We start from the raw sequence: 24,811 nt of genomic DNA, 5'->3' as shown, positions 1-24,811 counted from the left end.
ATTATTGAAGGATATTTCTCAGCAAATTGTAAAAGTACTTCCCAATGCTCAGTATTGACTCTCATTTTTCGTTTATTACAAAAAAATTCTTAGATTTAGTAACATTTACAAAACAATTGAAAGTCTACTCTATAATTTTATACATATAAGTAATGGAATATTTACCACTTATATCTTTCTGTGACATTTTGTCGACCCAACTACTTAATAAAGAAGACTAACAGCGTTGTATAACAGACTAAATATGCTACATTTAGTATAGTAATAAGTTTCAAATTTTCTAAAATCTCGAGAATATTTAATTTATAATTTACCATTAACAAGAACCCTATTGACTCTCTTCTTTATTCAATACTAGCGCATAATTTTCTTCAAACACATTACTTTCCAAAATTATATGATACATATATTGTATATTGTATTAGCCTTTTATCAGTTCTGAGAATCCTGAAATAGTAAATTGCAATGAAGACAATGTACATTTTGTAACGAAGTTCCCCGTTACGTATGCGAGATACCGAATAAAAAGTATAAAAGCTACCGAACAGTGGATATTATTAATCCCTACGTTACCGACTCGTGAGATAGGCTCACGAGTGGATTATAGCTAATGTCAAGGATAGACCCCGTTGACAGGCAGAGGCCCGGATGAAAAGACCGGCGCTCCAGTAAACGATGTCCAGGTTGTCCTGAGAAGTAAGGCAGGGCCATGCCAAACAACCCAGGCAACCTGAGATAAGGAGAAGCGGCCTCGGGGAGTCCTAAAGGAATGACAGTGTCTATAAGTTCCCACGAGGAGGGGAGATAGAACATCGAGTCTGGCTTGAATGCTGGTTACGCGCGTCAAGCAGGCTGCGCGAATGTCGTGTGCAGACTGCCATAACAGGCAGTCGGAACGCGACCATGAGACTGTGCTGATGTGTCCCTGCGTGCTGGTGAGCGCGTGACGCGGCACTCAGACAGCCATGGGTCGGTTCGCGTACGTGAGGCGTGTGCTATAGGCCAGCCTGCACGTACACAGTGGGAAATTGAATCGTGTGTGGTTCGGCTAGCTTCACTCTGTAATTTAACATGGAAAATGATATACTACACTATAGTTAAAAGCACACACGATTCAATTTCCCACTGTGTACGTCACGACTGGATACCGGCCAATGCATAGTGGGTTGTGTAGGGGCGTAGTTAGCCCGTTGGAATGTGTCCCGGTGCCCTCCGTAATCCCATAGGCTTGCGCTATAGCTGGACGAGCCGCGAACATTGCCTCCGTGGTGGTCCGCTCCTGGCAAACTCTATGCTTGGCAAATGATACCGCATGTTCCCGCACTCCTTACCACCACCTGGGTGTGGGTGGTGAGGGATGAATGTATGCCCCTCAGCAGGTAGGTCTGCGAGGCTCGGACTTCCGTAAGGAACCCTCCCCTCTCTCCACGACCTAGCATACTGAGCGACCCTGGCTACCGCTACCGTCAATGTGCATGGCCGCAGGGCTGTATAAGACGCACAGAGAATGGGGCCGAAGGACCCAATTGATAACATAGGGTTCTTGGCCACCCAACTGACCAATTGGCGCCCTGATACCGATAGAAAAGGACGGGCGAAGGTAATGGGAAAACCCGTAGTGTGAGTGGCCCCTCACACTGACGGGAATAACCTTACAATTTCCATCCAATGGATTCCAATTTCAATGGACAGAAGATATATATTTCTTTTTCCTCCTTCTCTTCTTCATGTAGAAGTATGCAGGTTCTATTTACTGAAAGGAATTATAATCTCTTAAAAAACATTTCTATTTTCAGCATTTTAAGCGAAGAATTGACAATCTTGCCAAGTCACTAACTGCTCTTGCATTACCTTACTAAACTTAATGCTATTTTTTGGCGTATGTAGAGCACTATTTGGTAAAATAGAATCAAATTGTCTTTTATTACTTTGAATTTTCTATCATTACTGGCATAATTAAATATGCTGGGCATTTCCATCTTGTATAAGTGGATTGCCCACTTCAAATTCTTATTATCACATTGCACAAATATTCTTACACTTGTATTGATCATTTTCATTTTGTTCATTTTTCATATTATGAAAACTCTCATAACTAGCAATGTAAAATATTCTCTTTTTTCTTCTTTTGCTGCATTAAGCCTACATACATTAAGGGTTCAAAGCATTCAAGATACTATAAAATTCTCTGAATGGAAATTTAAACATATGTTATAAGTTAAATAAATATTTGTAACTTAGTATTGACAAACATCTTTTCTGCCATCCTACCAATTTAACAGTAAAAATTGAATAATTTTTTTACCAGTAATTTATTAAAAGTACCACTTTATGGTATTCGCTTTGAATTGCAGCATTTTAGGCATCTAAAAGGGCAGTAAAAAATGAAATGAAGATATATTTGTAAAAAGGGGAGAAATAAAATAAAGGATAATACGCAACAATAATATAAGCTGTACTTTATTCATTATAGCTATTCATAGTACCTTTATCTTTACAGTATTCACTAATCATTTCTTTTGCTTGTGAATTTTGTATTTGTATAATCTTAGCACAAATGTTGGTTATCTTATTGCACTGTTAAACAAGATAAAATAAATTAAAATAAGTCTTATAGAGACAACCATTGTTTAGTTAGCATATGACAGTAGTTGGCAGACAACTGTCCTACCGCTTGTTATTGTGCGCTCTAATCTCCATTAAATATGTTCACACTTTAGAAAAATCCGCGAAGTCAGTGAGACAAACATGCAATGACTGAAATTTCTAACTAATATAAAGATTATTTCTTGCATAGTACATTTTGTGCCAATGAAAATCGATATTTTTCGTTCAGTATCGATTCTAAGCGATGCCATGCAATGCGATGCGATGCGAAACGAAGCATCGTAGTCCCACCCCACTCCAGAGCAGTGATGGGAACTTGTGGGAATTCGGTATCCCCACCATACCTCCTCGAGGGAACTAACACAATCGTATGTCTCGTTCGTGTGAGCCGAGTCTGCTGCACTCGGCTTGAGTCGCTAGTGCTTTAAGCGCAAGCGCATGTAAAGCCATCATCGCTGAGTTCGGTGGACTTCGGTGCATGTCGGGTGTGCAAGCGTGATACACATAGATCTCTCTGTCTTTCGCGAGTCCTCGATGAAAGTTATCCTTCCTTAGGCGATCAGCTGGGCTGCTAGAGAAGGATAGCGACTATTATATTCTCCCTCTCTTTCTCTTCTAAGTTTAATTCGACTAATTTATGACTCTCCAAATAAAATCTCCTCGATCAATATTTTTGTTTAGCTGATCAGCTGGGCCGCTGGAGAAAGATAGCGACTGTTGTCTTCTCGCTCTCATTCTCTGCTCAGTTTAATCCGATTAATTTATGACCCTGCAAGTAAATATTGATAGAAGTATTCATTTTTCTGAACGCTGTGGGGCTTGGAAAAATATAATTTCTTTCAAGCTAACCTGGAGAAAACGCTTAATCAAATTTTCAATGTATACGTTTTAAAGGGAAAAATTTGTAATTTATTTCTGTAAAGTTAATAAAAGCATAAGCATAAATTACAATAACATATAGCAGTACAAAAGACTTCTTAAATTTAAGAGAATTGAAGAACTTGTAATGCTCCTTTATGTATATATATTTTCAGCCGGATATATAAATGTAATTACTATCAGACTTTTCTTACCTAAATATGTATTTCGCTGACTAGAATAATTTTATATTATGTAATTACCACTTCGACGATTCAATACAAACATATGATCTAAGACTTATTGTATTTGGCTAACGAATGTACATATGTAGCGTTGAAACATGTAACTCTTCCATGTAATTTCTCCGTTCCATTGTGATGATTCTGTAATAGATTTCATGCATTTATTTCTTGTTTACTTTCTCGAAATAAATATGTATTATAATATAATATCTGTGTTATCATTGTATTATAATCCTTACATTAAGTATTTATATATGTACACATCCAATTTATCTATAGGAAAAATTGATGCAATCACTAATCCTTTATAGAGAAAAATATTGCATAAAATAAATATGCTATTATATAATAAAATTACTTACTTCAGCATTTTGGTTTACGACTACGATAATTTACATGAAATAAGTCATGTGAAATTTGTGCGTAGTTATTTCAAAACAAAAATGATTTTTTTTTTTTTTTTTTTAAAGGGAAAAATGCGTTGTAGCACACTAAGTAACACGGGTAGATACAGTTACTGAAAAAATTGATCGTATATTACGAGAAAAATACAAATTTCTATCATTCAATATTTCAAATTATTTTGTGTAACGAATATATACTTATTGCATTGCTATCATACAATTATTAGTAATAAATATTTATTTATAAACGACAAAATATATTGAAATATTGGATGAAAAATATTTATAAATTTTTCATATTGATCGGTCAAAATTTCATAGTAATTGTATATTGCAACCGTTTACTCAGTAGTGTGGGACTCACTATCTCCATGCCTGTGCCGTTTAACATATTCAAGACAGAGAACAATGTTTACAAATGAATGTAATTCACTGCTTATTTATACGATCGTAAATATGTTGAAATCGGGCTACATGGTTCTTATGATAGCACCTACCCACTAAAAAACCCTGTATTCACGAATTGTCGAAACCGTCAGACACTCGATAAATGAAATTGCAAAGCTTGTAATTGCTTTATGTATATCTTGTAATATTTGTCGAACCCGTCAGACATATTTTGCTCTTGTTCTTAAATTTGTCGAATCCGTCAGACATATGTTGCTCTTTTTCTTAACTTTGTCGAACCCGTCAGACAAATTTTGCTCTTGTTCTTAAATTTGTCGAACCCGTCAGACATATGTTGCTCTTTTTCTTAACTTTGTCGAACCCGTCAGACATATTTTCATTCAGTGTTAAGTAAATCATCTTCGTCATCATCGTCGTCACTTTTGTACGCGTGAATGGTCAAAGTTCTTTCATTCTCTACATAACTTTTTGCATATAAATTACTTCTTTCCGTTAATTTTAAGTGATTATTATTTATTGGCATTGTAATGCTATCACTGTTTGTACACTTTAAGTAATTCTTAATTACGCAGATTGAATTTAGAGTTGCAGAGCTAATACGATTTCTCTTTTTCGTTTTCACGTCGGGTATTATAGAAAAACAACGTTCCGCTTCTGCATTTGAATGTGGCAAGGATCGGACTATATTTAAAAGAGATTTCAATTGAGGATACTTTTCCTTTCCTTCGCATGTAGTTTGCGATATTTTAATCCACATGTCATCGAAAGACATTTTAGACCACGCGTCCTTTTGATTTACCGATTCATTGTTATGTAGAGAAAACCATTCTTGTTTTAATTCAATTTCGTTTCCAATATGGAATAAATTATTAATTTTTAATAATATGGTGGCTGATGAATCACGATCCGAATCGAAAAGAGAGCATTTGTAATCAAGAATTGTTAGATATTTGAAAAATGGAGCATCGATTGGAAAACGGTTACGGATTTCATCTGCAGCTTTCATTAACAATTTCAAACAATTTTGTTTGATGTGATCAGCTTGCAGTATACTTAAAGTACCTTCGTCCAATTTCTCTTGCAAATAATCCTTACAATCGATACCAATATTTATTTTTTCTATTTCCATAATATTTTGTTCACGCGAAAAAGTTATTGTACGGAAATTGTCTTCATCAATGAGACATTTTAATAATGCAGGTTTCAAGAATTGGCTGAATATGAAAATTAGAAGTTCTACCGATTTCGGCTGTAATAAATGGATTTTTGTATCGCGAGATTGAAACTCTGCATTAAAAGCATTGAATTTATTTAAAACGAAACGCAGAAAATATAAATACGCTTTAGTCTCCGCGTTTTGCATATATTTGTGCAATTCGGTAGCTTGTCTATTGTTTTCAGACGACAGTTCCAACAGAAAATTATTTAACACGTCCCAATTTTCTATTACGCGATCAATACACTTGTGGCGAGTGAGCCACCGAGTTTCGGCGTGTTTCAAAAGATTGATTGTCTTATCCGTGAAACATCTTTGAAATTCCCGGAAAATTGCCGTTCTTTTAGGGCTACCGTTTATAAAATTTACTATATTTTTCACGAAATCCTCGGGAAACAAAGGAAGCGTTTTACATGCTGCAGATGCAGCAAGTGCTGATACGTGGCATATACACGGAATTGTTATTATTCTCGGATTTTTTTCTAACATTTTTGTACGAAACGATGTATTTTTTCCGATCATAACCGATGCATTGTCGCAGCTCATCGCTATTACTTGAACTAAAGGAATTTGTTTCTTAATCAATTCGTTATTAAATGCGGTAAATAATTTTTCCGCTGAACAATCTCTTGCATCAAGATTAATTAGTTGCAAGAGGCGCGCTTGTATCTGTAATGTTATTGGTTCTACGTACCGTACCATTATGGAGAACCATTTTTCATTCGTTATATCCGATGTCTCATCAACGAATACAGAAAACTTTGTATTTTGTAGCGTTTCTGTGAGACTCTTCGTTTCTTCGCGACAAACGACGTTATTCACAATTTTCGATAATTTGTGACGTCCTAATTTTATGGCTTGAAGGACGTGCGGATCCTTGCCTATAGTTTTAAAAATATCTATCATCGCGGAACTCGATACATACGGAATATTATGTTCTACGAAAAAAAGTAGCTAATCTAATTTCAGCCGCCTTTACGCGATCATTAAAATCAATATTTACTTCCTTTTCAACGTCTGAAAAGGTAGTAGAGGTGCCCGGGAGGTTGCGGCATTCAAAATTTTCTGCGTTTCTTTTATGAATACTGGAGTTTTCGTGTTTCCCGATTTCCGAATGACCGCAATCTAAGGATTTTTTGCAAATTAAACAATGAAACTTACTTTCATTTTCAGGGACCGGTTGTACCCATTTCCTCCAAGACGGATTACTGTCATACCACTGATATTGGAACTTCTTTTTACATCTTCTCTTCTTGTTTTCCGGACTAGAAGACATTTTCATCCTTTTCGACACCGGACTTGATGACATTTTTCACAGATGCAAAACAGAACTTTTCACTTCTCAACACAAACTTTCAAAATTGATAAGATATATGCTACCAATTTAAAACGTTTAAGGCAACTGCCCAAGAGACAGCGGCTGTATGTTCCTTTATACATTTATTATTGTTTACAAATAAAGGCAGCGATACGACTTTTACGGAAAGTAGTTAATTTCAAGACTGTTACATTATAAGCAAGTAATTATTTAAAAAAAAATATTCATTTTTCCGCAAGGATTCGAACCTGCGACCACAGGTTCAACAGTCCCGCGCCCTAGGTACTCGACCGTTCGCCTTTTTACAGGAATTAAATATATTACGCACACTTTTGAGGATTGAGTGTACTTAGAAATAATGAAGAAACATTTTTCAAATCTTATAGAATTTTTGGATGCTTCAAATTTGCTCTGAATTAAGAATGTCATTATTCATTATTTCATTATCCACGCTTATCTACAAATCTTCAATCGATAGACTGATTCTGAGTGGACATCCGCTATTATATTTTCTGATTTTGCGTACATATTTTAAAATATTATACTTTTTCATGTTTACTAGTAATCAATATTATTTTAGGTAACAAAATTACGTGGAGTGCTGAATTATCTACACCAGTAATTTTATTAAATGCTGGCCTGCTGTATTCCTATATTTTGAAGTAATACTGTTTACACTTTATATACACGGTAGACAGCTAATTACTCACAACAAAAATAAACAGGAGAAAAGCTGATTTCTTAAGAAATCATATACTCCAAACATGTATGATTTCTTAACTCTAAAGTCAGAGAAACAATAGGACACCCTGTATATTTATTTGTAGAAGATACGAAGAGACAATATAATCGTTGCTCACTCTTATTATAACTTGTGACAGTGACAGGTGTCAAAACAGAGGATAATAAAATCATGTAAGTACATTTAAAATTGATATCATATCACTGTAAAATATTAGAATTTATCCCCTTTGTGTTTATTGCATGTAATATTAAATTAGCATAAATTTTGATTTTTTAAAGATTTCTTTTATGAAATTAAATCCAGTAACTTCTACAAAACCAATCTTTTGACCTTCAATCACTTTTAAAATAAATTCATATTAGTACGGTTGACAAAACATAGAACTTTTCAAAATTAACGGAAAAAATATAATTAGCTTTTATATTAATGATTACAATTATTAACAATTAATCTCAGAACCCTTTAAACAAATTATTATTACTATTTATTAATTACTTTTTTGATTTTTCGCAAGGCCATATCGGAAGAAGACTCCATTCTTTGTAAGTAAAAACGCACATTTTACACTAAAGATATTTTAAAATATAATTTTTAAATAATATATAATTATTTTGCAGATACGGAGAGGGAATTAATTCTGCAGCTGTTGGAGCAGAGGGCAGAGGATAGGCGGATCCAGCAGCAGCACCATAAAGATATGGAGAACCAGCAGAAGCTGCTGCTGGACCGCCTAGGCGAACTGCAAGAGCAGTTGCGGCAGCAGCACCGCCAGCAGGAGCAGCAGCAGCAAAAGCTGCAAAACTATCAGCTGGAGCTGCAACAGCTAAGGGCGAAGATGGAGCAGTTGCAGCTCCAGCAGCAGCAGTTGCAGCTCCAGCAGCAGCAGCAGCAGCAGCAACAGCAGCAGCAACAACAGCAACAATCACCTCCGCCGCCTCCTCCGCCGCCGCAGCAGCACCAGCAGCAACAACAATCACCTCCGCCGCCGCCGCCGCAGCAGCAGCAGCAGCATCCGCAACAGCAACAACAACCACCTCCGCCGCCGCAGCGACAACCCCCGCGGCAGAGGGTGACCCGGCCAGCCCGGGCTGAAAGACCCGGCTATGTTGGTAAGATATGAAGATATTAATTATTAAAAAATGTCAACTTATAAGTCTCAACGAAGAGCAATTTTGGAGGCCGGAATCAATTGTAGTGAAACATTTTTAATTACAGCGATTTGTAATAGTTGTAATATTCAAGACCATGACTAAACGATTTTAATTTTCATTAGCGGACAGAGCCATAAATTTTAATGTTACGATCGACACGTGTTACAATTGATTTCGATCTCCTTACTTTTCATTTAAATAGTTTATTATTTTTACTAAGTAAAGGTTTTTTTTTCTTTTTCAGTTCGCCCATACTCTGCCGGACAATCCCGGAGGCAGTTTTTAAGCCGGGTCCGGGAAGTGAGGGAGGAAGAGCCCCGGGAACTCGCTCGGCCATATGGCCGAGCGAGTATTTTATTATTATTCATATTTCTTTTTTAAATAAATATAATTAAATTGAATTAATGATGTTTCTTATTTATATTACCCCTATAACGTTTCCACATATTATCCTATATTCATAAATAATTTTGACGTACAGATTAGGTTATAATACATATTTATTTCGAGAAAGTAAACAAGAAATAAATGCATGAAATCTATTACAGAATCATCACAATGGAACGCAGAAATTACATGGAAGAGTTACATGTTTCAACGCTACATATGTACATTCGTTAGCCAAATACAATAAGTCTTAGATCATATGTTTGTATTGAATCGTCGAAGAGGTAATTACATAATATAAAATTATTCTAGTCAGCGAAATACATATTTAGGTAAGAAAAGTCTGATAGTAATTACATTTATATATCCGACTGAAAATATATATACATAAAGGAGCATTACAAGTTCTTCAATTCTCTTAAATTTAAGAAGTCTTTTGTACTGCTATATGTTATTGTAATTTATGCTTATGCTTTTATTAACTTTACAGAAATAAATTACAAATTTTTCCCTTTAAAACGTATACATTGAAAATTTGTTAAGCGTTTTCTCCAGGTTAGCTTGAAAGAAATTATATTTTTCCAAGCCCCACAGCGTTCAGAAAAATGAATACTTCTATCAATATTTACTTGCAGGGTCATAAATTAATCGGATTAAACTGAGCAGAGAATGAGAGCGAGAAGACAACAGTCGCTATCTTTCTCCAGCGGCCCAGCTGATCTGCTAAACAAAAATATTGATCGAGGAGATTTTATTTGGAGAGTCATAAATTAGTCGAATTAAACTTAGAAGAGAAAGAGAGGGAGAATATAATAGTCGCTATCCTTCTCTAGCAGCCCAGCTGATCGCCTAAGGAAGGATAACTTTCATCGAGGACTCGCGAAAGACAGAGAGATCTATGTGTATCACGCTTGCACACCCGACATGCACCGAAGTCCACCGAACTCAGCCGATGATGGCTTTACATGCGCTTGCGCTTAAAGCACTAGCGACTCAAGCCGAGTGCAGCAGACTCGGCTCACACGAACGAGACATACGATTGTGCTAGTTCCCTCGAGGAGGTATGGTGGGGATACCGAATTCCCACAAGTTCCCATCACTGCTCCAGAGATGAAACGGGAGATTGCTCATGCGAAGTCCCGAGGCAATCCCTACCGGTAGGCGGCGCTGGTGTTGGCAAACGCGTCTCAGGTCCATCTAACCCCTAACGCCATCTATCGGAAGAGACCACGAAGCACGAGCGTTAAGCTTAGAATAGGGTAAAACAGATATGCATTGTTGCCAGAAAGCGGACTAAAGAGAGAGCGGAGATATTTTCTCGGACCTCTCTGTCTTTCTCACTGTTAGCGTCTAGCAGAAGAGTCGAGGCAAAATCTTTCCGTTTTGCTTTGCCGAAAATCTACCAATATTCGATGTCATTTACATTTGCAGCCCAATGCCTTTATACATGATTTTTTCAGCAAATTTATTTATGAGCATTGACTTATTTAAATCAATAATAAATTAAGGAAATGCGTATTTGATATATAATAATTATTTTAACTATAATTTCATCGTTATATTTCGCTTATTTCCGTAAAATCAGCATTTCTTTAGTTTATTATTGATTATTGTAAGTCAATGGCCATTAAAAAAATTTAATCTTAAAAAAAAAAGAAAAGTACCGATCAGGAATCGAACCCGGACCCACGAATCGCCACGCGATTACCTTACCGCCTAGACCACGAGGCTTCTTCAGTGCACCGTAAACAGATAGTCTTCTTAAGGGCTTGAAATCTTCTTTTAAACCATATAAATAAACGAGCAACCGACAGCTTTATTCATTATTATTCTGTCATAATGGTACACAAATTAAGGAATAATTATATTTTGAATAGTTTTCAAAAGCTTTTCCAATAGCCAAGAACGAAGATAAATCATCAACGCTCGCAGTTTCCATTCTTGGTTATTGGAAAAGCTTTTGAAAACTATTCATTATATAATTATTCTTTAATTTGTGTACCATTATGATAGAATAATAATGAATAAAGCTGTCGGTTGCTCGTTTATTTATATGGTTCAATAGAAGATTTCAAGCCCTTAAGAAGACTATCTGTTTACGGTACACTGAAGAAGCCTCGTGGTCTAGGCGGTAAGGTAATCGCGTGGCGATTCGTGGGTCCGGGTTCGATTCCTGATCGGTACTTTTCTTTTTTTTTTTAAGATTAAATTTTTTTTAATGGCCATTGACTTACAATAATCAATAATAAACTGAAGAAATGCAGATTTTACGGAAATAAGCGAAATATAACGATGAAATTATAGTTAAAATAATTATTATATATCAAATACGCATTTCCTTAATTTATTATTGATTTAAATAAGTCAATGCTCATAAATAAATATGCTGAAAAAATCATGTATAAAGGCATTGGGCTGCAAATGTAAATGACATCGAATATTGGTAGATTTTCGGCAAAGCGAAACGGAAAGATTTTGCCTCGACTCTTCTGCTAGACGCTAACAGCGAGAAAGACAGAGAGGTCCGAGAAAATATCTCCGCTCTCTATTTAGTCCGCTTTCTGGCAACAATGCATATCTGTTTTACCCTATTCTAAGTTCAAGGTTGCCAAGTCCACCATCTTGAATAGTACTACGCTCTATAGTAAGTGAATTTTGATATAAGGAATGCAGACTGCACAAAGTATACTGCCAGCGGAAATACGTTAGTAGCCATCTTAAATGCAGAACGTAATATATCAAAAATTATATATATTATATTCACAGCCTGTCACCGTGAACGGCGTGAACTAAGACAAATGTTAGTATACGGAAAAATAAAGTGTAATAAAGAAATAAGGAGTAGTGACAGCTTTGATCTATCTGACAGTTGATGTACTTATGGTATAAGTGAATAAATAAAATAAAAATGCTTTTCCTAAATTGATTTTTAATTTTGATAAAATGGTCAAATGTAGCCATTAATTAATTAGATTTGGTAATAAATACAAAAAATGCGTTTTATTATAACAAATGAGTTGAGGTAAAATAAACTCAATGTTTTTATATTAATTTGTTAACAAATGCATTTTTTTATTTATTATTGAGTCCAATAAGTTAACGGTTATTAAAAAAAAATTCTTTGTAATGAAACAAAAAATGAAAAAATTTTAATCTTCACCAAGACTCGAATACGAGCCCACCACATGATAAACGGCAACCTTACCGCCTGCGCTACAGCGCTCACTTGATGTACCAAGAGCAAAACAGGCTTTTTAAAAACTGACTACAATTCTTTTATTAATTCGTCATAAATGATCAAGAATTAGCTGTAATAATAAATACATTTATCTACATAGCATTATTGTACTAAATTTATTGTTTTTAATTTGAAGCATACATTTTGCATGAAGATATGATAATTTAAGGGTAACCATTCAGTACTCTATATACAAAACTATTCATATGCTCAACTATCATAAATTAATTAAGTAATATTATAATATTTGTTATATGTAGTCGAATAACTATGATAAACGAGCATATGAATATAGTTTTGTATTTAGAGTATTGCATGAACACCCTTAAAGTATCGTATCTTCATGTAAAATGTATGCTTCAAATTAAAAACATAATAAATTTAGTGCAAAAATGCTGTGGAGATAAATGTATTTATTATTGCAGCTAATTCTTGATCGTTTATGACGAGTTAGTGAAAGAATTGTAGTCAGTCTTTAAAAGGTTGTTTTGCTCTTGGTACATCAAGTGAGCGCTGTAGCGCAGGCGGTAAGGTTGCCGTTTGTCATGCGGTGGGCTCGTGTTCGAGTCTTGGTGAAGTTTAAAATTTTTTCATTTTTTTTTTCATTGCAAGCAATTTTTTTTTTAATAACCATTAATTTATTGGACTCAATAATAAATAAAAAAATGCATTTGTTAACAGATTAATATAAAAACATTGAGTTTATTTTACCTCAACTCATTTGTAATAATAAAACGCATTTTCTGTATTTATTACCAAATCTAATTAATTAATGGCTACATTTGACCATTTTATCAATATTACAAATCAATTTAGGAAAAGCATTTTTATTTGCTTTGTGTTTTTAGGTAAACGCAGCACCACTTCACACGGATAACACGTAAAAATATCACGGTTAGCGGTAGTCGCTCTTCTTCTAAAGCCAATGTTGCCTGAAGTCCAAATCACACCATGCTCTCCAGGCATAGTTGTGTTTGTACCGCTTCCCTTTAAATTTTCTATACTCCTGCTGGCTAGCGCTTATCTTCATTTTTGTTGCTAAAAGCTTGATTCTGGCATCACTGCCGTATGGAACTATTAGTTTGCTAATAAAAGCAGAGGCTTAATTTTAAGAGATTGCAACATATAGTAATTAATATAGATACAATTGTAAAAAGAAAACAAAAATTTTATTTTACATATATTAATTTTAAATAAAATCCCACAAAGTACTGTAAAATATCTAACATGTTATATTATATATCTAATCTGTCAGCTTCTTTATTTTAATATTCATCTCAATTATCACAGTTTGATCCTCAGCGATGACACAGTAACCACATTATGGTGAATCTATTCTTTTTTTTTAACGCTCGATCCACATAGCTTCATCCTCAGCAGTGATACAGTAAACACACGTACATTACTATAATTTAATCTGAAACAAAATCCCACAAAGTACTATAAAACATCTTACATTTTATATTATATATCTATTCTGTCATTTTCTTTATTTATTATTGTATTTACCCAAAATGCTGACTCATTTATTTTAATGTCTGTCTCAATTAACACAGTTTGATCCTCATCAGCGATGACACAGAAACAACATTATGGTGAATCTATTCCTTTTGTTTTAATGTTCCATCCACATAGCTCCATTCTCAGCATTGACATAGTAAACACTTTACAATAATTTAATCTGAAACAAAATCCCAAAAAGTACTATATAAAATCTTACATTTGAAATTACAAATGTAATCTGTCAGCTTCTTTATTTGTATCGTACTTACCCATTGTGTTGACTTGTTTATTTTAATATTCATCTCAATTAACACAGTTTGATCCTCAGCGATGACACAGTAACCATAATATGGTGAATCTATTCCTTTCATTTTAATGTTCAATCCACATAGCTCCATCCTCAGTAGTGACATAGTAAACACATTATTATAATTTAATCTGAAATAAAATCCCAGAAAGTACTATAAAATATCTTACATTTTATATTATATATCTAATTTGTCAGCTTCTTTATTTATTATTGTATTTACCCAGTTTTTTCACTCGTTTATTTTATTATCCGTCTCAATTAACATAGTTTGAATCTCAACGATGACACAATAACCACATTATGTTTAGTCTATTCCTTTATTTTAATTTTGAAAATCTGCATAGCTCCATTCTCAGCACAGTGACATAGTAAACACATTACTATAATTTAATCTGAAATAAAATCCCACAAAGTACCACAAAATATTTATATCTTACATTTTATATTATAAAATTTATTGTTATACTTATCTAAAATGTTCAGTCCTTTATATACTTTTAAAAATTATTTTTATGTACATTTTACAAATTTCGTCACTTTATTTATTCACCTATACCATCAGTATATCAGCTGTCAGTAAGATTAAAACTGTCACTTTATTTCTTTATGTTACTTTATAACTTGTGGTATGTATATACTAACATTTGTCTTGGCTCACGGACCATGCATTATGTATTTTGAAATTAGTAATTAGAAATATCTATATTGCGGTCCCTCTACAGTCTCTACCCTCTGACGTATTTCCGCCGACCAGTAGTATCAGCAGAGATGAAACGGGAGATTGCTCATGCGAGGTCCCGAGGCAATCCCTACCGGTAGGCGGCGCTGGTGTTGGCAAACGCGTGTCTCAGGTCCATCTAACCCCTAACGCCATCTATCGGAAGAGACCACGAAGCACGAGCGTTAAGCTTAGAATAGGGTAAAACATATATGCATTGTTGCCAGAAAGCGGAATAAAGAGAGAGCGGAGATATTTTCTCGGACCTCTCTGTCTTTCTCGCTGTTAGCTTCTAGCAGAAGAGTCGAGGCAAAATCTTTCCGTTTCGCTTTGCCGAAAATCTACCAATATTCGATGTCATTTATATTTGCAGGCCAATGCCTTTATACATGATTTTTTCAGCATATTTATTTATCAGCATTGACTTATTTAAATCAATAATAAATTAAGGAAATGCGTATTTGATATATAATAATTATTTTAACTATAATTTCATCGTTATATTTCGCTTATTTCCGTAAAATCTGAATTTCTTTAGTTTATTATTGATTATTGTAAGTCAATGGCCATTAAAAAAAATTTAATCTTAAAAAAAAAAAGAAAAGTACCGTTCAGGAATCGAACCCGGACCCACAAATCGCCACGCTATTACCTTACCGCCTAGACCACGAGGCTTCTTCAGTGCACCGTAAACAGATAGTCTTTTTAAGGGCTTGAAATCTTCTTTTAAACCATATAAATAAACGAGCAACCGACAGCTTTATTCATTATTATTCTGTCATAATGGTACACAAATTAAGGAATAATTATATTTTGAATAGTTTTCAAAAGCTTTTCCAATAGCCAAGAACGAAGATAAATAATCAACGCTCGCAGTTTCCGTTCTTGGTTATTGGAAAAGATTTTGAAAATCTACATTATATAATTATTCTTTAATTTGTGTACCATTATGATAGAATAATAATGAATAAAGATGTCGGTTCTTCGTTTATTTATATGGTTTAAAAGAAGATTTCAAGCCCTTAAAAAGACTATCTGTTTACGGTGCACTGAAGAAGCCTCGTGGTCTAGGCAGTAAGGTAATAGCGTGGCGATTTGTGGGTCCGGGTTCGATTCCTGAACGGTACTTTTCTTTTTTTTTTTAAGATTAAATTTTTTTTAATGGCCATTGACTTACAATAATCAATAATAAACTAAAGAAATTCAGATTTTACGGAAATAAGCGAAATATAACGATGAAATTATAGTTAAAATAATTATTATATATCAAATACGCATTTCCTTAATTTATTATTGATTTAAATAAGTCAATGCTGATAAATAAATATGCTGAAAAAATCATGTATAAAGGCATTGGCCTGCAAATATAAATGACATCGAATATTGGTAGATTTTCGGCAAAGCGAAACGGAAAGATTTTGCCTCGACTCTTCTGCTAGAAGCTAACAGCGAGAAAGACAGAGAGGTCCGAGAAAATATCTCCGCTCTCTCTTTATTCCGCTTTCTGGCAACAATGCATATATGTTTTACCCTATTCTAAGCTTAACGCTCGTGCTTCGTGGTCTCTTCCGATAGATGGCGTTACGGGTTAGATGGACCTGAGACACGCGTTTGCCAACACCAGCGCCGCCTACCGGTAGGGATTGCCTCGGGACCTCGCATGAGCAATCTCCCGTTTCATCTCTGGTATCAGCAGCGACTATAGCGTAGTACCCAAAATAGTACTACGCTATAGGATATGTCGCTTTTGGGTACTACGGTAGTACCGAAAGTACTACACTTGGCAACCTTGCAGTTGGCAACCTTGATTCTAAGCTTAACGCTCGTGCTTCGTGGTCTCTTCCGATAGATGGCGTTAGGGGTTAGATGGACCTGAGACGCGTTTGCCAACACCAGCGCCGCCTACCGGTAGGGATTGCCTCGGGACTTCGCATTCCTCGCAATCCTCGCATGAGCAATCTCCCATTTCATCTCTGTTATTACCAATGATGGGATATTGCGCTAAATGTATCGATACAGCTAATCGATACGTATTAGTAACTTTCGATATAGTATCGATAATGTATCGTACAAAAGATATCGATATTTCGAAAATTGGACAAATATTGATTTGTCTTTCGGTTTACTTTACTTAGTATTTTTTCGGAAAAATTAATGCAGAATCTGAAAAATATTGTACAATGTAACATCACCATGAAACAAATAACACTTTTCATTAGAAAATAGAAGAACATAACACTATTTTTTTGAAAAAAAAAATTATATATAATTATTATTTTTGTACGAGAAATTAATTGAAATTATTATATTTTTTTTATTATTTACAACGTTTTAAAGTTAGTCAAAATGAGCGTTCTATATTGTATTCTAGTTTAAACGATGACTACTATAATATTTAAAGAAACTGCTTGGAATTTTTGATTTAGTTATAACGTAAGTAGAACAGTGGGAAAAATGGTTCGCTAATAAACTATACAAATAATTTTGTAGAATTTATAACGTTGAATATATATTGTATAAAATAATTCAATAAATAATCTTAAAGATACATCAATAATTTACTAACTCAAACTCCTAACCTAAAATCTGTTTTTATGTAATTAGTTTCGTAAAAATAAATTATTGTTATCCACCCACTTAAATTCAATGCTCTATAGATGGTAGTAAATGTAAATTAATGAAAAAGAATGTTAAATTGAATATTTATTTATACTTAATTAATTTAACAATATTAATACCTTACATTGTAATAAAAAATAAAACGCTAGTCTACTCTAAGTACCAATCTTCCTTTGATAATGATCCTAAAAATAATAATTCCTGTAAGTGTTCACAATTTAAACGATTTCTAGATTCATTTAAAATTCTACCCGCTTTAGAAAATAAGCGCTCCGAAGGAACTGAAGTTCCAACAACAGACAAATATTTTAATGCTAATTTGCTTAGCAATGTAGAGCTTCTTGTATACCAAAATTTTATTGGACAATCTTCTATCTTCATTGGAGGCTCATCCAAATAATATTTCAATTCAGATGGAATGTCATTGTTATTAACATTAAGTAATCTTCTTTTTTTTAAATTTATTAAATTTTCGTGATAAAACCAAAAATCGTTATCTGTCAATGGACAACTTTCATTGTTTTCAATATCATTAGAGATAAAGCTAGAATTATTCATTTCTTTACAATCTGACTTATAGCTTTAGAATATGCGTTTTCATCATTAAAATGTACTTGTTTAAACCTAGGATCTAAAATGGTAGAAATAGATAAAACTAAAGAATCTTCAATGTAATTGAATCTATTTTGCAGCTCATCTAAAAGCAACGTTTTCATATGACTAGCCGCTTCTGATTCTATTTCAACTCCTCTTATAGTTACTTTTAAAATATTAATTATGGGTATAAGTTTACTTGCGGAAACGTAATTTTCTCCACAGACAATTTTCGTGGAGTGCTAAAAACTTCGTAATTATTGAATGAATTCCTTGGTTGTTTGAAGCTCCATTGCCGATAACATATTAGGCGCTGTGGGGCATTTTAAGAGAACTGAGCTCACCTTTTCTGATAGCTCAACAAACCTTTCCAGCATATAATACGTCGAGTTCCATCTTGTTTCGACTGCCATTATTAATTTTAAATTTGAAATCACCCTTAAATAATCTGCAGCCATAACTGATTTCTTAAAAAATGTCACTATTAATTTTACTTTTTTACAAATGCAACTTACACTTTCAGATTGTAAGACTTTACTTACTACTAAGTGTAAGTTATGTGCAAAACACGGCATGTGAATATTCTCACCAAATCCTTCTTTAATGGCCTTTTTGATATTTGCTCCATTATCGGACACTATAATCACAATTTGACTTTTACTTATTTTCCATTGGTTTAATTCAGATTCTAAACATGACTGAATATATTCTGAAGTATGTCTTTCATTTAGATCTACTACCCCAATCGTAATAGACTTTAATTTATCTTTCACTAAAAAATAAACTGTAATATCTAGATAACTTTTTACGTTAAGCGGGTCCGTCCATTATCTGTAGTAACAGATAAATTTTCGACATTATAGAGTTCAGATTTTATTATGTTTGATAAAACACTGTATTTATTACTCATTAAATTGGTTATAGTTTTTCTGCATGGTACTTTGTACAATGGAGCAAGACTCTTCGTAAATAATAGAAATCCTTCTTTTTCGACGGTCCTATAAGGTAATAGATCTTTCGCCAACATAAAAAGCAATAAATTATTTATTTTGTTGGATTGACTTCCTCCATCTAGAATATTTATCAAATTTTATTTAAGAAATGTGTGCTGAGTTATAATTTTACTAAAGAATGCTTACCTTTAAACGAGTTCTGCTTTACAAATGAATCGACTATCGTAATCTGTTCAATTTTTGTCTTACTTGTCTCAGAGGGTATTTCGTTCACCTGTTGCATTGACGTGGATGGTGAATCAAAATTTTCATCTTCATTTTCTTCTTCCTCAAAAGCTTCTAAAAGGAAAACAAAATTGTAGCTACATAAATTAAAATTTGAGTAATATTACTAACTAACATTATGACCCCTCTTGTTCTTTAAATGGTTTAGTGCTTTATTTTGTATTTGTCCATTATCCTTTGTTTCTAATTTTGTGAAATCACGATGATGACGTTTGAGATGAAATCTCATATTTGTAGTGTTTTTACTACCTTTTACTTCTTGCAAGCATAGCTTACACTTTCCTCCGTCTTTAATTTTTATAAAAAACTTCCACACATCACTTTTCCTGGACACTGAAATATAAGTGTATATATATATATAAATAAACATTACAACATTAAAATATACAGGGTGTTAAACAAGGAAAGACTAAGTAAGGATAGGAAATTGGTATTAATAGAAAATCATACTATTTTTTATTATGGATTAAACTTCAACAGGATTGTCAAGGTAACAGGTTTGAATAATGTATAGCTGCAAAAAAGTAATTATATCTTAATACAGGGCTCGGAACGGTTTGCAACTTTCGGCTGATTTCCAAGCTCTATCCCCTCCACCTAGTCACGTGGGCTCGCAGTCGCTGGTCGTAGCTGCGCGCGCAAGCCTAAGCCAGGTGCGGCGCACGTAATTACTATGGTTCAGATAAAACACGTGATACCAAATTAATGTTTATCAGCAATAGTAATATTGTTTATGCTGAAAAAGTTCCATATGAATAAAAACGCGCGCGCGCGTTACATTGGTATAAATTATTTTCCATATTGTAGTTCTGCTGCTAAAAATAAATATACGTACAAATACAATAATATTTACCATTTTTTTTACATGAAAGATATACCTGTACTTATATACCTATCTACTTTAATGATGTAGACAGTTTCAATAATCAAATGACAGATTCTTAATAGATTTCCACATCACCCAGGAGGTACTTTTAATGATGCATCTTTTTTAAGTAGTATCCCCAGTAGGTTAAATTTAATCCACTGTAATTAACAACACGAGAAATTAAAAATTAATTTGGTTTATATGTTGTGATTGGAGGAACTATGAAAAAGAAGTATCTATCTCGCTGTGTTAGTCAAATATATTTTCATAAGAGTAGCCAAAGTGGAATCATTCATGGAAAATCGTAAATCATTTTTAATTTGTTTCAGTTCCGAAAGTAAACATATTCACGCAAATAGGTAGATTTAAACAGAAAAAATTTTGCGCCTAAAATTTCTGAAAAGACATAGAATTGCTTCTTAAAGTTGCAAGTATTTGGAGCAGATTCTTGAAGTAAATATTTACAGACGGCAATGTGAGGAATAGTATTAAACACTAAATCATGCCTAAACATATATTAAAATTTGCACCGAAAGAATTAATACGTCTGATCAACTGAGAAATAGACTGTTTGGACGTTTGCAATTAATAATTGACATTATGAAGGTGATTCGTTAAGCTATTGTCATTAAAGCTAATTCACAAGGAGAATGCATATTTTTTGTTCTATAAGAAATTTTGAAACTTTTGCTGGTTTTTAATGATAAATAAGACGCGATTTTATGAGAATGTGTACAACTGTACGCACACTATTTTAAGCAAATTCACACCTACATGTCATTTTAATGTGATATATCTAGTGAACTGCTAGAAGGGATGTTACTTTCATATAGTGTTTTGGAAAGCTCTTGAGATAAGCTAAAAGAATATGCAATAAAAAATAGTAGGTTATTTAAAAAAATTCCAGGTGACCTTCATATGTTTTTCAAACACAATTTGAAAATAAAACTAATGATAACATTTTATGTCCTCTTCTGAACCATAAAACTTTTGTATGAAAGATTTTTTGAAAAATTATTGGATTTCGAAATAATCAGCTGGAAACTTTTGTAACGAACACCCTGTGTTGTTATTATACTCAGGAGGTTGACTAGAAGATTTAAATATTTTAGTATCATTTTCAGTCTCCTAACGAACTTTTTCAGTATAACAACAATGTGATTGACATTGCCAAATATCAGCAAGTGTTCGATAGATGATTATTGCCGTTTAAAGTGTCACAATAAACTGTCATTAGAACGGATTAGTCGAATAGGTCTCCGGTTGTGCGATTTTGTAATTTAGAAGTCGAAATAAACCTTCTCTTCTTTCTTTTGTTCATCAAAAATTGATTTCTTTTGAAAGTAAGTGATATCAATTTCTTCCTTGATTTTGCTGGTTTTGTGTGATATATTCTCTAATTTATTGACAGTTAGAGTGATAAAATGAGTGGAAATCAAAAATATAATCAGCGTTTCAACAGCTGCTGGGAAGACAAATTCTTCGCTTATATATCCAACAAAACGGTATGTCTGATTTGCCATTATGAGCCATCCATAGTTTCTAAATTTACTATAGACAAACACTATTTTTCAAAACACATGTCGAAATATAATCATTCAATTTATAAAGATGATGAAAGACGAAATTTAATAGAAGGATTGAAATTAGTTCTTAAACAATATTCTGATGAACCTCCAAATTTGGATATTGCTGCCCAAACATCCTCATTTGCTCGTAAAGCTTCATACGATATTTCTTTGCTTATTGCTCAACGTGGTAAGCCTTTTGTTGATAGCGAATTTATTAAATCGTGTCTTCTTAAAGCAGTAAATGCATTTGGAGGATCTTTGACGGTTGATGATGTTCTTCAAATTCCATTGAGCGATAAAACGGTTGCTTCCCGAGTGCAAGTAATAGCTGGTTCTATTGAAGAAAAATAGAAATCTCTGCTACAATCGTGTGTATATTTTTCATTGTGCCTCGAGGAAAGTACTGACATCCGTCATGTCAGTCAATTAAGTATGTTTGTGCGCATTGTACAAGATGACTTTTCTTATACCGAAGAGTTATTAGATTTCTTCCCGTTACATGGTACAACGACAGCTGCAGATATTTTTAGCGCGGTAGAAAACACTGTTGAAAAATTTAATATTAATTTTTCCAAGTGTTCATGTATCGTTACGGATGGTGCACCGTCTATGGTAGGAACTAGAATAGGATTTGCTGGGCAGCTATTTCAAAGAAATATAAAAGTTCCTTTAATCCATTGCATTATTCATCAAGAAGCATTATGTGGAAAAGCAATAAAGATTACTGCTGCAATGAAAATGGTCACAAAAATTATAAATTTCATTAAAGGAGGAAATAGATCATTAACTCATCGTCAATTTAAATTATTTTTAGCTGAGCACGATTCACTCTATAAGGATATACCTTTATATTCTGATGTTCGTTGGCTTAGTGCAGGGCAATGTTTAGAAAGGTTTTTCGCTTTAAAGAATGAAATAATTATGTTCTTGCAAAGTATAGCAATGACATGTAACAAGGCAAATTCTTTTGCCTTAGTAGAGGAGTAATGCGGTTCCGATGACAGGGAGTGGGGGAAGCTGTTTTGTGGTGTAAAAGGGGGATGGGTGGGGATAAGACTCTCTTAGTATGGTAGTGGTGGGGATGAGGAAGGAAAGGGTCTTATAGTGGGATCGAGTTTGGTTAGGGAGGGTGGGGGTATTTTTCACCCTATGTGACCCTATGTCACAGTTGGAAGGTCTTATAGTGGGACCGAGTTTGGTTAGGGAGGGGGTATTTTTCACCCTATGGTACCGTTGGTTAGTTATCCTACGGGGACCTAAGTTATCCTACGGGGCCCTAGTTGAGGGAAGGCTTTTTCACCCTTCGAAGTCGATGGTTAGTTACCTTGCGTAGCCTAACTATTTCCGACTCTGCTACACAGATAAACTAGGTTGAGTTAATTGCTAGTTCTAGTAGTCACCGCTAGGTGACTGCTTTCCTTAATCTTCTTTCGCGCTAATGGTATTTTAATATTACGTAATTACACACACGGGTGAACTAGTTCAATTTAAAAAAGATGTTTGACTAAAATTATACATTCGCGGTACCACGGGATACGGCTATAGAGAAGCTAGCCTTCAAGAGGAGGATGTGGATGAAAAAGGAGGAGGAGTAGGAGGAGGAGGAGGATGAGACATGGAGACTGGATGAGTAACTGATAGTAAAACTTTAGTTATTGAATAAAAAACAGTTTTAAGAATTTTTATAGCCTTCCCTGACTTATCTTTTAGCCATTTTTAGCTTTTCAGGTAAGCATATCATACGATCCATCTAACAAGCAGGCTAGGTATTAGAAAGGGAAAGAGTTGGCAGTGCACTTCATTTTTTTGGAGGGGTAGGTAAAGCAAAAAAAAACATAACTTTTACCTAGACTTTAAGAAACTGTATTGGCACCATTCTAGCGATTGGAGAACTGATTGTAGAGTGTGCAGATATCTTCTAGAACGGATATGCTCGAGCACCGGACGTCTGAGATCGTGCCATGACTTGTTCAAAACAAACGTCTAGACTAATGTTACTTGATTTATGACCCCTTTAGAGCCTCGATTTTTTCATATTCTCTCATTTTTTTATATGTCTAGCTATCGAGAGGAATGTGCTCGTAAATTTTCCCGTTTCACTTTTCACTTAAGAAAAGTCTGCAGCACGTTTATGCAATTAAAAGAATTCTGGAGAACCCACTGGTAACGTGTCATGACTTGTTTAACGCAAATTTTCTCTAGTTCACTTTAGAAAAGTCTACAACATGATTATGCAATTAAAAGAATTCAGGAGAAACCGCTTGTAACGTGTTACGACTTGTTTGACGCAAATTTCGTAGGCGGGCAAGAATACCCAACCACCCAAATATTAACTTCCAATAAGAATGCTTCTCATCCCCTTCCATGTATGCATCTCATCCCTTCCACCATTTTTAAAACCCTTGTTGTTAGCAATCGGGAAATTTCAGCCAGTCAGTTTTCATTAGAAGCTTCAAGGAGGTGAAAGATCCAGTGCAAAGCTATATTCCGAATATTTTCCTTGCTGTACCACAGAAACTCTTTTGGGTGGTAAGAATTATTCTTTTATTATTATTCTCTTTTCTTGCTATTCTATTTTAATGTTTTTCTTTTCTCAATTTCTATGTTTTTTCACAGAAAAATGGATTTAACCAAGATCAATGCACTTGCAAGTGTAACTTACGAACCTAAGACTTTCGTAAAGCTGAATACTTTTGAGGAGGATAAGGAGTATCAAATCACTGAATTAGTGAAAATTAAGACCAAATATGGAGAGAAATTAATAGCGAAGCTGGCTACAGACGAATGGTTCTTCCTACCCTCAAGGATGATGA

General features: G+C 34.1%; 4 protein-coding genes and 1 long non-coding RNA gene across 5 annotated transcripts; 2 read left to right on the top strand and 3 right to left on the bottom strand.

Annotated features, from left to right (window-relative positions):
* Positions 1 to 4,898: 4,898 nt before the first annotated feature.
* LOC136783697 (protein FAM200A-like) lies at positions 4,899 to 7,047 on the bottom strand. The gene is made up of 2 exons (XM_066743951.1): positions 6,900 to 7,047; positions 4,899 to 6,676 (listed from the first exon to the last, which is right to left on the bottom strand). The coding sequence occupies exons 1-2, from the start codon at positions 7,045 to 7,047 to the stop codon at positions 4,899 to 4,901; spliced, it is 1,926 nt and encodes a 641-aa protein (XP_066600048.1).
* A 640-nt stretch (positions 7,048 to 7,687) lies between these two features.
* Positions 7,688 to 9,238, top strand: LOC136783696 (mediator of RNA polymerase II transcription subunit 15-like). The gene is made up of 3 exons (XM_066743950.1): positions 7,688 to 7,700; positions 8,419 to 8,870; positions 9,197 to 9,238. Exons 1-3 carry the CDS (start codon positions 7,688 to 7,690, stop codon positions 9,236 to 9,238), a joined length of 507 nt encoding a protein of 168 aa, XP_066600047.1.
* Positions 9,239 to 13,941: 4,703 nt separating this feature from the next.
* LOC136783764 (uncharacterized) lies at positions 13,942 to 14,771 on the bottom strand. The gene is made up of 4 exons (XR_010824317.1): positions 14,611 to 14,771; positions 14,350 to 14,518; positions 14,087 to 14,258; positions 13,942 to 13,994 (listed from the first exon to the last, which is right to left on the bottom strand). It is a non-coding gene; the product is annotated as an uncharacterized lncRNA (long non-coding RNA).
* A 3,106-nt stretch (positions 14,772 to 17,877) lies between these two features.
* Positions 17,878 to 19,788, bottom strand: LOC136783695 (zinc finger BED domain-containing protein 4-like). The gene is made up of 7 exons (XM_066743948.1): positions 19,671 to 19,788; positions 19,461 to 19,613; positions 19,228 to 19,392; positions 18,837 to 19,093; positions 18,666 to 18,788; positions 18,302 to 18,563; positions 17,878 to 18,224 (listed from the first exon to the last, which is right to left on the bottom strand). Exons 1-7 carry the CDS (start codon positions 19,786 to 19,788, stop codon positions 17,878 to 17,880), a joined length of 1,425 nt encoding a protein of 474 aa, XP_066600045.1.
* A 2,642-nt stretch (positions 19,789 to 22,430) lies between these two features.
* On the top strand, positions 22,431 to 22,985 carry LOC136783694 (general transcription factor II-I repeat domain-containing protein 2B-like). The gene has a single exon (XM_066743947.1). It carries the CDS (start codon positions 22,431 to 22,433, stop codon positions 22,983 to 22,985), a length of 555 nt encoding a protein of 184 aa, XP_066600044.1.
* The last annotated feature ends 1,826 nt before the right edge of the window (positions 22,986 to 24,811 follow it).

Source organism: Prorops nasuta, unplaced genomic scaffold (assembly GCF_024137725.1).
Source record: "Prorops nasuta isolate Cenicafe-Biocafe unplaced genomic scaffold, Cenicafe_Pnas_1.2 PNAS00035, whole genome shotgun sequence".
In the NCBI taxonomy this organism is placed as follows: domain Eukaryota; kingdom Metazoa; phylum Arthropoda; class Insecta; order Hymenoptera; family Bethylidae; genus Prorops; species Prorops nasuta.
Note: the sequence above shows the minus strand (reverse complement) of the source record. Positions and strands in the feature narration are given on the sequence as shown.